Here is a 14,383-nt window from a genome sequence, read left to right as displayed (position 1 = left end):
CAAGATGTTCAAATGTTCATAAATGACCAGCATGGTCAAATTATAATAATCACAGTAGTTGTCGAGGGTGCAGCAAGTCAGCACCTCAGGAGTAAATGTCAGTTGGAAACGCCTTCTCTGGAGTGATGAATCACACTTCCCTATCTGGCAGTCCGACGGACAAATCTGGGTTTGGCGGATGCCAGGAGCGCTACCTGCCCCAATACATAGTGTCAACTGTAAAGTTTGGTGGAGTAGGAATGATGTTCTGGCGCTGTTTTTCATGGATCAGGCTAGGCCCCTTAGTTCTACTGATAGGAAATCTTAAGACTACAGCATGCAATGACATTCTAGACGATTCTGTGCTTCCAACTTTGTGGCAACAGTTTGGGGAAGGGCCTTTCCTGTTTCAGCATGACAATGTCTCCGTGAACAAAGCGAGGTCCATGCAGAAATGGTTTGTCGAGATCGGTGTGGAAGAACTTGACTGGCCTACACAGAGCCCTGACTACAACCCCGACCCCATGAATTGGAACGGCGACTGCGAGCCAGGCCGAATCTCCCAACATCAGTGCCCGACCTCACTAATGCTCTTGTGGCTGAATGGAAGCAAGTCCCTGCAGCAATGTTCCAACATCTAGTGGAAAGCCTTCCCAGAGGAGTGGAGGCTGTTATGGCAGCAAAGGGGGGACCAACTCCATATTAATGCTTTTGGAATGAGATGATCGACAAGCATGTGTCCACATACTTTTGGTCATGTAGTATCTTGCTAACTTTATCTAGCTAGCTAATATTATCCGTTGTCTTTTTTTTTACTACTCAATATTCCAAATATTATCCAGCTGGCTCTATTAACGGTTCTGGAGCTGGATTTGTCATATGGATTGATTTAGGGAAAACTAAACCACAGGCCCATATCTGAGTTCACCATCTATTGTTATCTCCAAGGTTTTGGCATCTTCCATAAAATCTGCCATAGTTAGAAAGAATAATAGGCAGCAGGTAGCCTAGCGATTATGAGTGTTGGGCAGGTAACCAATGGTTACTGATAGTTCGATGGTTCGAATCCCTGAGCCGACTAGGTGAAAAATCTGTTGATGTGCCCTTGAGCAAGTCACTTAACCCTAATTGCTCCTGTAAGTTGCTACGATAGTTACACAGGTTCATAGAGTAGGCTATGCACATGGTTAGTTGTACAGCTTCATGAGATATATGCATATAGGTAGTTGTACAGCTTCATATATGCACATGGTAAGTTGTACAGCTTCATATATGCACATGGTTAGTTATACAGCTTCATATTTTTCACATGGTTAGTTGTACAGATTCATATATGCACATGGTTAGTTGTACAGCTTCATATATGCACATGGTTAGTTGTACAGATTCATATATGCACATGGTTAGTTATACAGCTTCATATATGCACATAGTTAGTTGTACAGATTCATATATGCACATGGTTAGTTGTACAGCTTCATATATGCACATGGTTAGTTGTACAGATTCATATTTGTACATTTTTAGTTATACAGCTTCAAATAGGCACAACCGAATTAAAAGCATTTCAGTTATTCACAGCCTATGAAATCTCACCTCACACTCCCCCACGGTGTTGAACGTGATAATGTTTTCTCCAAAAGGTTCATTTAGATTATTCTTCAGTGTCTGGTCAGCAGGCAGGGTGCTGTCATTGTAAGATCTCACAAACTTGAAGTCACTGGTGCGTGAGCCCGTTGTCAGGTATGCGTCATAATTGTAAGAACTGCGCAGAGTTCCAGCTCCATCCACCTCTGCATAGTTGGGAGGGAGATACGCGCTGGGAATGGCGACTGCTCCATCAAACAACATTCTAGGCTTTCTACTGCGGCAGAACCTCACGGCCAGGATGAGAATAATGAAAGTCAGGAAAAAGGTGGAGACAGAGACCAGACCAATGATCAAATAGGAAGTTAGTTTGGAACTATCCTCATAAGTCATGTCTTTCAGTTCTGGAACCTCAGCCAAGTTATCTGATATGAGTAAATATACATAACAGGTTGTAGAGAGAGTGGGCTGTCCGTTATCGTTCACTGATATAACAAGGTTCTGCTTCATACTGTCAGATTCAGAAATGTCCCGTTGTGCCCGGATCTCTCCACTGTGGAGAGCAATAGTGAAAAGTCCCGGATCAGTCGATTTCATGATGTGATATGAAAGCCATGCGTTCTGTCCAGAGTCAGCATCCACAGCTATCACCTTGGAAACCAGGGACCCCGCCAGAGCAGCTTTGGGGACCATCTCAGTCATCAAGGAGTTACCTGCTGGAGCAGGGTATAATATCTGGGGAGAGTTATCATTCTCATCTGTTATGAAGATATTCACTGTCACGTTACTGCTGAGTGGAGGAGAACCATTGTCTCTGGCTACAACGTGGACCTTGAAGCTCCTAAACTGCTCATAATCAAATGTTCTCACAGCATGGATCACCCCCGTGTCTCCGTTAATGGATAAAAATGAGGACACCAGAACACCATTGACACCACTAGGCAATAGAGAATAGACCACAGTGCCATTCTGTCTCCAGTCTTGGTCTCTGGCAGTAACCGAACATATTGAGGAGCCAGGCTTGTTATTTTCAGTCACATAGGCGCTGTAGGATTGTTCTTCAAACACAGGTGGATTGTCATTCACGTCTGACACAGATACATGAATAGTCATTGAGGAGGATAAAGGTGGAGACCCCTCGTCAGTGGCGGTGATAGTTATGTTATAATCTGATATTATCTCACGGTCTAGTTCACCTGTTGTTATCAGAGAATAGTAGTTTTTGATTGAGGGGTTTAATTTGAAAGGAACATTTTGTTGAATGGAGCAGCGGACCTGTCTATTTCCCTCTGAATCTTCATCTTGTACATTTATGATCCCCACCTCTGTTCCAGGTAACACATTCTCAGGGATGGGATTGTTAAAGGATTTGATCAATATCACCGGTGCGTTGTCATTTAGGTCAGTGATTTCTATCATTACTTTTGTATTGCCAGCTAAACCAGACCCATCTTTAGCCTGGACACGCACTTCGTATTCTGTATTTTCTTCATAATCTATGGGACCCTGCACTTTAATCTCGCCAGTATTTTTGTCGATGGAAAACAGTTTAGCTGCTTTATCCGAAATACGATTGAACTCATATGATACTTCTCCATTTGCCCCTTCGTCTTCATCACTAGCACTAACTGCAACTACAACAGTCCCTGTTGGAGAATTTTCAGGCAAACCGACTTTATACACTGTCTGGCTAAACACTGGTTTATTATCGTTAGCATCCAACACAGTGACGTGTATAACTACAGTACCAGATCTCTGCGGAGTCCCACCATCAACAGCAGTAAGTAACAACGTCACCTCTTGTTGTTGTTCTCGATCCAGCTCTTTTTCTAACACTAACTCGCCATATTTTCCTCCGTCTGAGCTCGTTTGAACGTCCAAAATAAAATAGGCATTACTCTCCAGTGAATAGCTTTGAATACCATTTAATCCTATGTCAGAGTCATGAGGTTCATCCAAGGGGTATCGTGCGCCTTTGTCAGCAGATTCCCGAATTTCTAGATCAATACGTGCATTGGGAAACCGTGGTGAATTGTCATTTATATCTTGTATTTGTACAGTTATGCGATGTAATTCAAGAGGTTTTTCCAGCACAAGCTCGTATTTTAAAGAACAAGTAACCTTCGGTCCACACAGCTCCTCCCTGTCTATTGTTTCAGCCACAATTAAATCTCCGGTATTCACATTGATGTCACAGTAACGTTGACGACTGCCATCCATATCCAAACGAGCTTTACGACCTGAAAGTCTCTTAGCATCCAGCCCCAGATCCTTAGCTAGATTTCCGATCACAGATCCGTGTTTCATCTCCTCTGGAATAGAATAGCTCAAGTCTCCATTGCTGATGCGCATCAGGCAATGACAAAAAGCCAGGCGGAACAATAAGGTAAAAACCGAAGATCCTGTGTACCCCATTCTGGATGATCAAAACCAATTGTCAACATTAGAGTTCAAAACTAGTCGAACTGATACGGTATTGTAAGTGTACAATATTAGGCTCTCAAAGGGAATAGCAAAACGAATGTTATCCAACTGCTCTTCGTTGAAAGTGATGCAATATAGCCTATTACTCTTTTGAATAATCCAATGGTGGGTGGAGACGAGTCTGTAATTCTATTTATGGTAAACAGCGACATCCTGAGTTCTTACAAAGTACAGCAGTCACAATACAAACAGTTCTACGTCATTTATCATCTTGGTCAGTATCCCGCCCTCTGAGTTGTATGTCGAACGTTTCATGCAGCTTAGCAAGAGAAGAGAGGAAAACCAATGGCTGTGAGAAATCAACTCGTTATGTAATCATAAATGAGAAGATATGAAAAGTAAATTCAATATTTCCATACTTTTGCCACTGTCTGACTAATTATATATTAGCGAATAACAAAAATAAATAAATAAATAGATAAGCCAAATCAACGGTCCACATAAAATTAAACTATGACTAATCCGTATTATTAATCAAACCCAGCAATTATGTGTCCACTATACTCTAAGGCAGTGGTTACCAACCGGTCATCGCGATCCACTTGTCGATCTCCAATGCATTTCTAGTCGATGCCAAACATTTCTGTAAAAAACCCAACGATAACGCCTTGTATTCCTCTTTTTTTTTAGTCTCGGGCTGTTGGTGGTAGGTGCAGCCAATTAATCTGCCCTGGTTTTCAAACTGTTGCCATTTCATGTGTCTGAAGGTACAAACTATGTCATTCCGGTGGGCCTGGAGAGGAAATCAAGTGCATTAGGCCTCCGATGGCCAATAAGATTGCTAAAATGACCGAGTCTGCAGTAACATAGCAGGCATAAAAGAAAGCTACGGCAAAATTGATACTGTGAGATTTCTAAACGTTTAAAACCATGACTAAATCAAATCAAATCAAATTTTATTTGTCACATACACATGGTTGGCAGATGTTAATGCGAGTGTAGAGAAATGCTTGTGCTTCTAGTTCCGACAACCAACGAGTAATCTAACTAACAATTCCAAAACGACTACCTTATACACACAAGTGTAAAGGGATAAAGAATATGTACATAAAGATATGTGAATGAGTGATGGTACAGAACGGCATAGGCAAGATGCAGTAGATGGTATCGAGTACAGTATATACATATGAGATGAGTATGTAAACAAAGTGGTATAGTTTAAAGTGGCTAGTGATACATGTATTACATAAAGATGCAGTAGATGATATAGAGTACAGTATATACGTAGACATATGAGATGAATAATGTTGGGTATGTAAACATTATATTAAGTAGCATCGTTTAAAGTGGCTAGTGATATATTTTACATCAATTCCCATTATTAAAGTGGCTGGAGTTGAGTCAGTGTGTTGGCAGCAGCCACTCAATGACTAGAGAGAGACTGTCGACGAATACTGCAAAAAACTGCTGTTTTTATGAGTGAGTTCATGTTTAAGTTTAAGTGTTGAGAGACGGACCCTTAGTCTGCTGCTCTCCCTCCGCTGAGACTGACCATCAGATGCAAGCACCATCAGCCCAGTAAAATAAAAAGTACATTATTTAAATGTATGTTCACTCAGCTGTGTCTCACAAGTAATACAACAATGGATATATTACCGGTGTGATCATATAGCCTACTTCAAATGTTGAAATATAATTTTAAAAAATGTCCCGAACAACAATGCATTGGCAGGTAAATTCAAGCAAAGCCAGTATGCTGTGTTAATGTATTGGGTCTATATCTAACTGCACAAACCTCATTAGTACAGAACTGTTTTTAATTGGTTACTGTTACGTAGGCTTACATTTTTTTAGTCGTGTTAATAAAAAATCAGAGCGGTAGATCTCAGCATTTTGACTCACAACGTGATCTTGACTCAGAAAAGGCAGGTGACCACTGCTCTAACGTAAAATGATGGTTACGTCGCTGTCCACTAACCACGTGCTGAAATGTGGAAACGTAGCCAATATACTTAAAGAAAATGTAGTAGGCAATGAGGATACTACAGGAAGGAAAATGCAAACAAACTCCATGATTGGGGTAGTATGCCTAACTTTATAAACACCAACAACAAAATTGAAGAATATCCCTTGTGAAAAGGCATTAAAAAGTGAACCACTAACACACTAGGAAAGATATTCTGATATAATCCGAATCGTTCGCACACAAACAAAAGGGGTATCACCTCTTCGTTCTATCTTACCTCAATAGGCTCCCCTGCAGTGTTGAGTGTGATGAAACTTCCTTCTAATAACTTCGTTGGGCTTCTCTTAAGTGTCTGGTCAGCAGGCAGCGTGCTGTCATTGTAAGATCTGACAAACTTGAAGTCACTGGTGCGTGAGCCCGTTGTCAGGTATGCGTCATAATTGTAAGAACTGCGCAGAGTTCCAGCTCCATCCACCTCTGCATAGTTGGGAGGGAGATATGCACTGGGAATGGCGACTGCTCCATCAAACAACATTCTAGGCTTTCCACTACGGCAGAACCTCACGGCCAGGATGAGAATAATGAATGTCAGAAAAAAGGTGGAGACAGAGACCAGTGCAATGATCAAATAGGAAGTAAGTTTGGAACTATCCTCATAAGCCATGTCTTTCAGTTCTGGAACTTCAGCCAAGTTATCTGATATGAGTAAATATACATCACAAGTTGTAGACAGAGAGGGCTGTCCGTTATCTTTCACTGATATAACAAGGTTTTGCTTCATAGTGTCAGATTCAGAAATGTCCCGCTGTGCCCTGATCTCTCCACTGTGGAGAGCAATAGTGAAAAGTCCCGGATCAGTCGATTTCACGATGTGATATGAAAGCCATGCGTTCTGTCCAGAGTCGGCATCCACAGCTATCACCTTGGAAACCAGGGACCCCGCCAGAGCAGCTTTGGGTACCATCTCAGTCATCAAGGAGTTCCCAGCTGGAGCAGGGTATAATATCTGAGGGGAGTTATCATTCTCATCTGTTATGAAGATACTCACTGTCACGTTACTGCTGAGTGGAGGAGATCCATTGTCTCTGGCTACAACGTGGACCTTGAAGCTCCTAAACTGCTCATAATCAAATGATTTTACAGTATGGATCACCCCCGTGTCTCCGTTGATGGATAGAAATGAGGACAACGGAACACCGTTGACATCACCGGGCAATAGAGAATAGACCACTGTGCCGTTCTGTCTCCAATCTGGGTCTATGGCAGTAACAGAACACAAAGAGGAGCCAGGCTTGTTATTTTCAGTCACATAGGCGTTGTAGTATTGTTCTTCAAACACAGGTGGATTGTCATTCACGTCTGACACAGATAAATAAATAGTCTTTGAGGAGGATAAAGGCGGAGTCCCCTCGTCGGTGGCAGTGATAGTTATGTTATAATCTGATATTATCTCACGGTCGAGTTCACTCGTTGTTACCAGAGAATAATAGTTTTTGATTGAGGGATTTAATTTGAATGGAACATTTTGTTGAATGGAGCATCGGACCTGTCTATTCCCCTCAGAGTCTTTATCCTGTACATTAATGATGCCCACCTCTGTTCCAGGTAACACATTCTCGGGAATTGGATTGGTCAGAGTTTTTATTAATATCACTGGTGCGTTGTCGTTTACGTCAGTAATATCTATCAGTACTTTTGTGTATGACACCAAACCTGCACCATCTTTGGCGAGGACGCGCAACTCATAAATGGGCTGCTCCTCATAATCTATCGGTCCAGACAGATTTATAACCCCAGTTTTACTATCGAGGTGAAACAAATTCTTCAACTCATCAGAAATTCGACCTAGATCATATGTTACCTCGCCATTTGCTCCCTCGTCTACATCAGTTGCGCGGACTGTAGCTACTATGGTACCCAACGGAGAATCTTCTGGTAGACTGACCTTATAAACGTCCTGGCTAAATACTGGAATATTGTCGTTAGCATCCAACACAGTGACGTGTATAACTACAGTACCAGATCTCTGTGGAGTCCCACCATCAACCGCAGTAAGTAACAACGTCACCTCCTGCTTTTGTTCTCGGTCCAGCTCTTTCTCTAACACTAACTCACTGTATTTACCACCATCTCGATTAGTATGAACATTCAAGACAAAATGGTCATTCCTTTGCAAAGAGTAGCGTTGAACTGCATTCTGACCTATATCTGCATCGTGGGCCTCATTAATGGGGAAACGTTCACCTTTATGAGCTGATTCCGTTATTTCCAATTTGATAACACCATCTGCAAACTGTGGTGAATTATCGTTCACATCCTGAATCTGAAGAGATATGCGATGCAATTCTAAAGGACTTTCAAGAACCATTTCATATTTGAGCCCACATGAAATCCTCGGACCGCAAAGCTGCTCCCTATCAATTCTTTCAGCGACAACAAGATCTCCCGAATTCAGGTTAATGTCACAGAAGTGTTTAGTTCCATCCTCTTCTAATCGAGCTTTTCGAGCCGACAGTCTCTTAATATCCAACCCAAGATCCTTGGCTATATTTCCGACTACAGATCCACGTTTCATCTCCTCTGGAATAGAATAGGTCATGTCGCCATTGCTGATGCGTATCAGGGATAGAACAAAAGCCAGATGGAGGACAAAAGCTGAAACTGTAAATCCAATGTAGCCCATTTTCGATGTACAAACGAAAATATTCCAATTACAAGGTGAACAAAAATATTTATGCAATGTAGGCTACTACAAATATTGGCTAAGATAAATTACCCAAATGAAGAAATTGCTCCTTTGGCCGACTGCTGCTCAGTGATAATGGCGCGATAGAATGTACCCGCCCTTTGAGTAATATATTAGCGGGTTGAGAAGTGTAGGCTGCCTAACTTTTCTTAGCTGGTGAACAGCGACATCCTGAGTCATTAAAAAAAACAGCACACAATAGTTTTCTATCTTGTTATTGTATATTCCTACAAATGTAGCCAATGACCAGTTAAATACTCAATAGTTATAAAGAAATATGTTTAAAGTAATACTTGTGTGATGTATGAACTCCTGTTCATGAATCAGAACAGTCAATAAGGTAAAAAAAACATTGAGTTAACACAAGTCGCAACTTTCTCCTTTAAGCCAATTTAATGCACGGATTCCACTAGCTATCAACGTGTCCTCACTCAACAAACCAACATGTGTTATTGTTCCCGTCTTCATTTGAGTTTGGCAGGATTTAAACTGATGTTAAAGTGAAGACAAAAAGTTTAGTCGCTGTCCACGTGCCTGGTGCTGAAACGTAGGGGATGTTTCAGAACGCGACAACGCAATAGGCTTACATCTCAATCTACTCCAATATATTTATTGTGAAATTAGAAATTAGAAAAATGAATAATAACGTATCTATATGTCCATGTCAAGTTCTTTTTTTTAAACGGATTCCATTTAAAAACTCAACATTGTCCTCCATTCAGTGACTCTAAAACAGGGTAAGAAAACACGCTTAGCCTACTGCATATCAGAATTACTTTGGGCGAATACAACAACCGCCTGTTAAACATATGAATCAGGATGCCATAGACAAACTGTTTAGTAATACAGAGTAATAATAGAGTAATACATCGAGTGTTCTTACCTCAAGGTACCAAAATGACCTTGTAAACATCCTGGCTAAATACTTGGGATATTATCGTTAGCATCCAACACATTAACGTGTATAACTAGAGTACCAGATCTCTGTGGAGCCCCACCGTCAACCGCAGTAAGTAATAATGTCACCTCATGTTGTTGTTCTCGATCTAATTCTTTCTCTAATAACTAATCACCGTATTTTCCTCTGTCTCGATTAGCATGAACATTCAACAAAAATAATAATTCCTTTGTAAATAAATGCTTTGAACTGCATTCTGACCTATATCTGAATCGTGGGCTTCATTAATGGGAAAGTGAGCACCTTTGACCGAGGACTCCATCATTTCGAGTTTAATAACATCATCTGCAAACTGGGGTTAATTGTCCATCACATCTTGAATCTGAAAAGATCTGCGATGCAATTCTAAAGGATCTCCAGAACAGTTTCAAATGAATAAAATCCTCCCACTGCAAAGCTGCTACCTGTCTATTAATTCAGTGACAATAAGCTCTCCCGAATTCAATGTTGCATCCTACTCCAAAGGATATTTTAGAGCCGAAAGTTTCTTAACATCCAACCTCAGATCCTTGGCTATATTTCCGATTACAGATCCGCGTTTCACCTGCTCTGGTATAGAATAGCTCACGTCTCCTTTGCGGATGTGTATGAAGAAAAGGCAGAAAGACAGACGAAAAGCAAATGCAAAAAATGTAAAGCCTTTGTAGACCATCTTTAATGTCTAATAGCAATTAAGGCCAATTGTCCACAATCAGTAGCCAAACGTAAGAAAGATTACAATGTCTAACCGCTTTTCAGTGAGAAATGGTAATGCGACGCGCTGTATGGAGCCTACACCCCGTAGTAGGTGGAGGTATATAGTTAACTGTACTTAGCTGGTGGAAAGCGACATCATAAGTCTATCAGAAAAACAGCATGCTCGTAGGCTAATATTGTTTTCCGTGTGTCCTTCTTAGAATGTATCATATTCTCCAAACGCAGAAGACTTTACTAAAACATGAAAGATATAGGCTTCAAATCAGTGGTAACCTCATCGTGACATGATCATGAGAAGACATGGATGAGGTACGCTAGGAGAAACGTACACAATATGCCTAAATAGTTACACAATAAGAAATTAGTAGACTAGTTGCAACATGTATTTTTCCTGGATAATAAAAAAGTCAACCATCATGAAAACTGTCGATTTCACTATCGATGTTTCGTTAGTCATCAAAATAATGCTAATTCTTTCGCATTCTATCTTTGAGATTTCGACCGTTAGACTTCAGTAAACTAAAACAGTCACCTCGGTGTCCACTGGTCTGGTGCTGAAACGTAGGCAACCTCAAAAAAAACGGTAAGCAATGGGGATTTTAAATACACATCGTAACAATTTATATTCAAGTTTCAAAATACATTAAAGACACTTCCCAGGTCAATTAAAAGTAATGTATTATAAAATGCCTGATTCCTTTTCAAAAGTAGTCTAAACCATGTTTTCCTATCTCCATCAAGCTTTGTTGTCAACTCCATTAGAACATCTGTGAAGAAAACATCACAGGCATACTCAACTAAAAGCAACCGAAATGGCATTGCTTGTTATATTTATAGGAAACCACAGCACAAACAAACAAGGAGCAAACTGCTTCCATCAAATCAAACTCTTAGTGAATTACTCCTCACAGAGAAGAGAAGAAACAGCGAGTACCTTTAAAACTCAACCAATCAAACAAAACAATGAGTGGATAAATTCCACATTTTAGCCTACTAAGATGTCATCATTTAAACCGAGTGTAGACCTACTGTTTCTATAGGATGGCATAAGCCATTAAGGCCCAGAATGTATTTTCATCATGCATAACCCATTCTCCCACAACGAAACCGCTCACATACAAACGGTGGTATCTCAGATGAGTGAAGGCTTACCTCATTCGACTCTCCTGCAGTGTTGAGCGTGGTGATACTCCCTTTTAATAATGTATCTGGACATCTTGTTAGTGTCTGATCAGCAGGCAGAGTGCTGTCATTGTAAGATCGGACAAACTTGAAGTCACTGGTGCGTGAGCCCGTTGTCAGGTATGCATCATAGTTATAAGAACTACGGAGAGTTCCAGCTCCATCCACCTCTGCATAGTTGGGAGGGAAATACGCGCTGGGAATGGCGACTGCTCCATCAAACAACATTCTGGGCTTTCTACGGCGGCAGAACCTCACGGCCAGGATGAGAATAATGAAAGTCAGGAAAAAGGTGGAAACAGAGACCAGCGCGATGATCAAATAGGAAGTTAATTTGGAACTATCTTCATAAGCCATGTCTTTCAGTTCTGGAACTTCAGCCAAGTTATCTGATATGAGTAAATACACATCACAGGTTGTAGAGAGAGAGGGCTGCCCGTTATCTTTCACTGATATAACAAGGTTCTGCTCCATACGGTCAGATTCAGCAATGTCCCGCTGTGCCCTGATCTCTCCGCTGTGGAGACCAATAGTGAAAAGTCCCGGATCAGTCGATTTCACGAAGAGATATGAAAGCCACGCGTTTTGTCCAGAGTCGGCATCCACAGCTATTACCTTGGAAACCAGGGACCCCGCCAGAGTAGCTTTGGGGACCATCTCAGTCATCAAGGAGTTCCCTGCTGGAGCAGGGTATAATATCTGGGGAGAATTATCATTCTCATCTGTTATGAAGACACTCACAGTCACGTTACTGCTGAGTGGAGGAGAACCATTGTCCCTGGCTACAACGTGGACCTTGAAGCTCCTAAACTGTTCATAATCAAATGTTCTCACAGCATGGATCACCCCCGTGTCTCCGTTAATGGATAAAAATGAAGACACCAGAACACCATTGACACCACTAGGCAATAGAGAATAGACCACAGTGCCGTTCTGTCTCCAGTCTGGGTCTCTGGCAGTAACCGAACATATTGAGGAGCCAGGCTTGTTATTTTCAGTCACATAGGCGCTGTAGGATTGTTCTTCAAACACAGGTGGATTGTCATTCACGTCTGACACAGATACATGAATAGTCATTGAGGAGGATAAAGGTGGAGACCCCTCGTCAGTGGCGGTGATAGTTATGTTATAATCTGATATTATCTCACGGTCTAGTTCACCTGTTGTTATCAGAGAATAATAGTTTTTGATTGAGGGGTTCAGTTTGAAAGGAACATTTTGTTGAATGGAGCAGCGGACCTGTCTATTTCCCTCTGAATCTTCATCTTGTACATTTATGATCCCCACCTCTGTTCCAGGTAACACATTCTCAGGGATGGGATTGTTAAAGGATTTGATCAATATCACCGGTGCGTTGTCATTTAGGTCAGTGATTTCTATCATTACTTTTGCATTGCCAGCTAAGCCAGACCCATCTTTAGCCTGGACACGCACTTCGTATTCTGTATTTTCTTCATAATCTATGGGACCCTGCACTTTAATCTCGCCAGTATTTTTGTCGATGGAAAACAGTTTAGCTGCTTTATCTGAAATACGATTGAACTCATATGATACTTCTCCATTTGCCCCTTCGTCTTCATCATTAGCACTAACTGCAACTACAACAGTCCCTGTTGGAGAATTTTCAGGCAAACGGACTTTATACACTGTCTGGCTAAACACTGGTTTATTATCGTTAGCATCCAACACAGTGACGTGTATAACTACAGTACCAGATCTCTGCGGAGTCCCACCATCAACAGCAGTAAGTAACAACGTCACCTCTTGTTGTTGTTCTCGATCCAGCTCTTTTTCTAACACTAACTCGCCATATTTTCCTCCGTCTGAGCTCGTTTGAACGTCCAAAATAAAATAGGCATTCCTCTCCAATGAATAGCTTTGAATACCATTTAATCCTACGTCAGAGTCATGAGGCTCATCCAAGGGGTATCGTGCGCCTTTGTAAGCAGATTCCCGAATTTCTAGATCAATACGTGCATTGGGAAACCGTGGTGAATTGTCATTTATATCTTGTATTTGTACAGTTATGCGATGTAATTCAAGAGGTTTTTCCAGCACAAGCTCGTATTTTAAAGAACAAGAAACCTTCGGTCCACACAGCTCCTCCCTGTCTATTGTTTCAGCCACAATTAAATTTCCGGTATTCACATTGATGTCACAGTAACGTTGACGACTGCCATCCATATCCAAACGAGCTTTACGACCTGAAAGTCTCTTAGCATCCAGCCCCAGATCCTTTGCTAGATTTCCGATCACAGATCCGTGTTTCATCTCCTCTGGAATAGAATAGCTCAAGTCTCCATTGCTGATGCGCATCAGGCAATGACAAAAAGCCAGGCGAAACAAAAAGGTAAAAACCGAAGATCCTGTGTACCCCATTCTGGATTATTAAAACCAATTGTCAACATAAGAGTTCAAAACTAGTCGAACTGATACGGTATTGTAAGTGTACAATATTAGGCTCTCAAAGGGAATAGCAAAACGAATGTTATCCAACTGCTCTTCGTTGAAAGTGATGCAATATAGCCTATTACTCTTTTGAATAATCCAATGGTGGGTGGAGAAGAGTCTTTAATTATATTTATGGTAAACAGCGACATCCTGAGTTCTTACAGAGTACAGCAGTCACAATACAAACAGTTCTACGTCATTTATCATCTTGGTCAGTATCCCGCCCTCTGAGTTGTATGTCGAACGTTTCATGCAGCTTAGCAAGAGAAGAGAGGAAAACCAATGGCTGTGAGAAATCAACTCGTTATGTAATCATAAATGAGAAGATATGAAAAGTAAATTAAATATTTCCATACTTTTGCCACTGTCTGACTAATTATGTATTAGCGAATAA

At 41.2% G+C, this 14,383-nt stretch overlaps 3 protein-coding genes across 9 annotated transcripts in view; all 3 read right to left on the bottom strand.

Moving 5' to 3' along the window:
- The window catches only part of LOC139418475 (protocadherin gamma-C5-like), a 137,504-nt gene that overhangs the window by 99,154 nt on the left and 23,967 nt on the right, over positions 1-14,383 (bottom strand). For 3 of the 7 annotated variants that reach the window (XM_071167961.1, XM_071167971.1, XM_071167982.1), the window contains exon 1: positions 1,576-4,090. The exons of the other annotated variants lie outside the window; for them this stretch is intronic. In XM_071167961.1, the coding sequence (XP_071024062.1) occupies positions 1,576-3,981 (2,406 nt within the window). In that variant the 5' untranslated portion in view covers positions 3,982-4,090. Of the gene's footprint in view, positions 1-1,575; positions 4,091-14,383 lie in introns of those variants that run through there. 7 annotated transcript variants of the gene reach the window in all.
- On the bottom strand, positions 5,932-8,639 carry LOC139419772 (protocadherin gamma-A12-like). Its single transcript, XM_071169764.1, has 2 exons — positions 6,272-8,639; positions 5,932-5,963 (listed from the first exon to the last, which is right to left on the bottom strand). The coding sequence occupies exons 1-2, from the start codon at positions 8,637-8,639 to the stop codon at positions 5,932-5,934; spliced, it is 2,400 nt and encodes a 799-aa protein (XP_071025865.1).
- On the bottom strand, positions 11,115-13,916 carry LOC139419770 (protocadherin gamma-A12-like). Its single transcript, XM_071169763.1, has 2 exons — positions 11,509-13,916; positions 11,115-11,123 (listed from the first exon to the last, which is right to left on the bottom strand). Exons 1-2 carry the CDS (start codon positions 13,852-13,854, stop codon positions 11,115-11,117), a joined length of 2,355 nt encoding a protein of 784 aa, XP_071025864.1. The 5' UTR covers positions 13,855-13,916.

Source organism: Oncorhynchus clarkii, chromosome 10 (assembly GCF_045791955.1).
Source record: "Oncorhynchus clarkii lewisi isolate Uvic-CL-2024 chromosome 10, UVic_Ocla_1.0, whole genome shotgun sequence".
NCBI classification, from domain to species: Eukaryota; Metazoa; Chordata; class Actinopteri; order Salmoniformes; family Salmonidae; genus Oncorhynchus; species Oncorhynchus clarkii.
The sequence above is the reverse complement of the archived record's forward strand: the minus strand, read 5'-3'. Positions and strand labels throughout refer to the sequence as shown.

What these genes read in the sequence shown, in the direction of transcription:
- LOC139419770 (XM_071169763.1), bottom strand. Translation starts at nt 13,854, where the DNA reads ATGCGCATCAGCAATGGAGACTTGAGCTATTCTATTCCAGAGGAGATG.
- LOC139419772 (XM_071169764.1), bottom strand. Translation starts at nt 8,639, where the DNA reads ATGGGCTACATTGGATTTACAGTTTCAGCTTTTGTCCTCCATCTGGCT. An exon ending in AACGAAGTTATTAGAAGGAA is followed by an intron (nt 5,964 to 6,271) that starts GTTTCATCACAC and finishes GCACGTGGTTAG; the next exon opens with TGGACAGCGACGTAACCATC.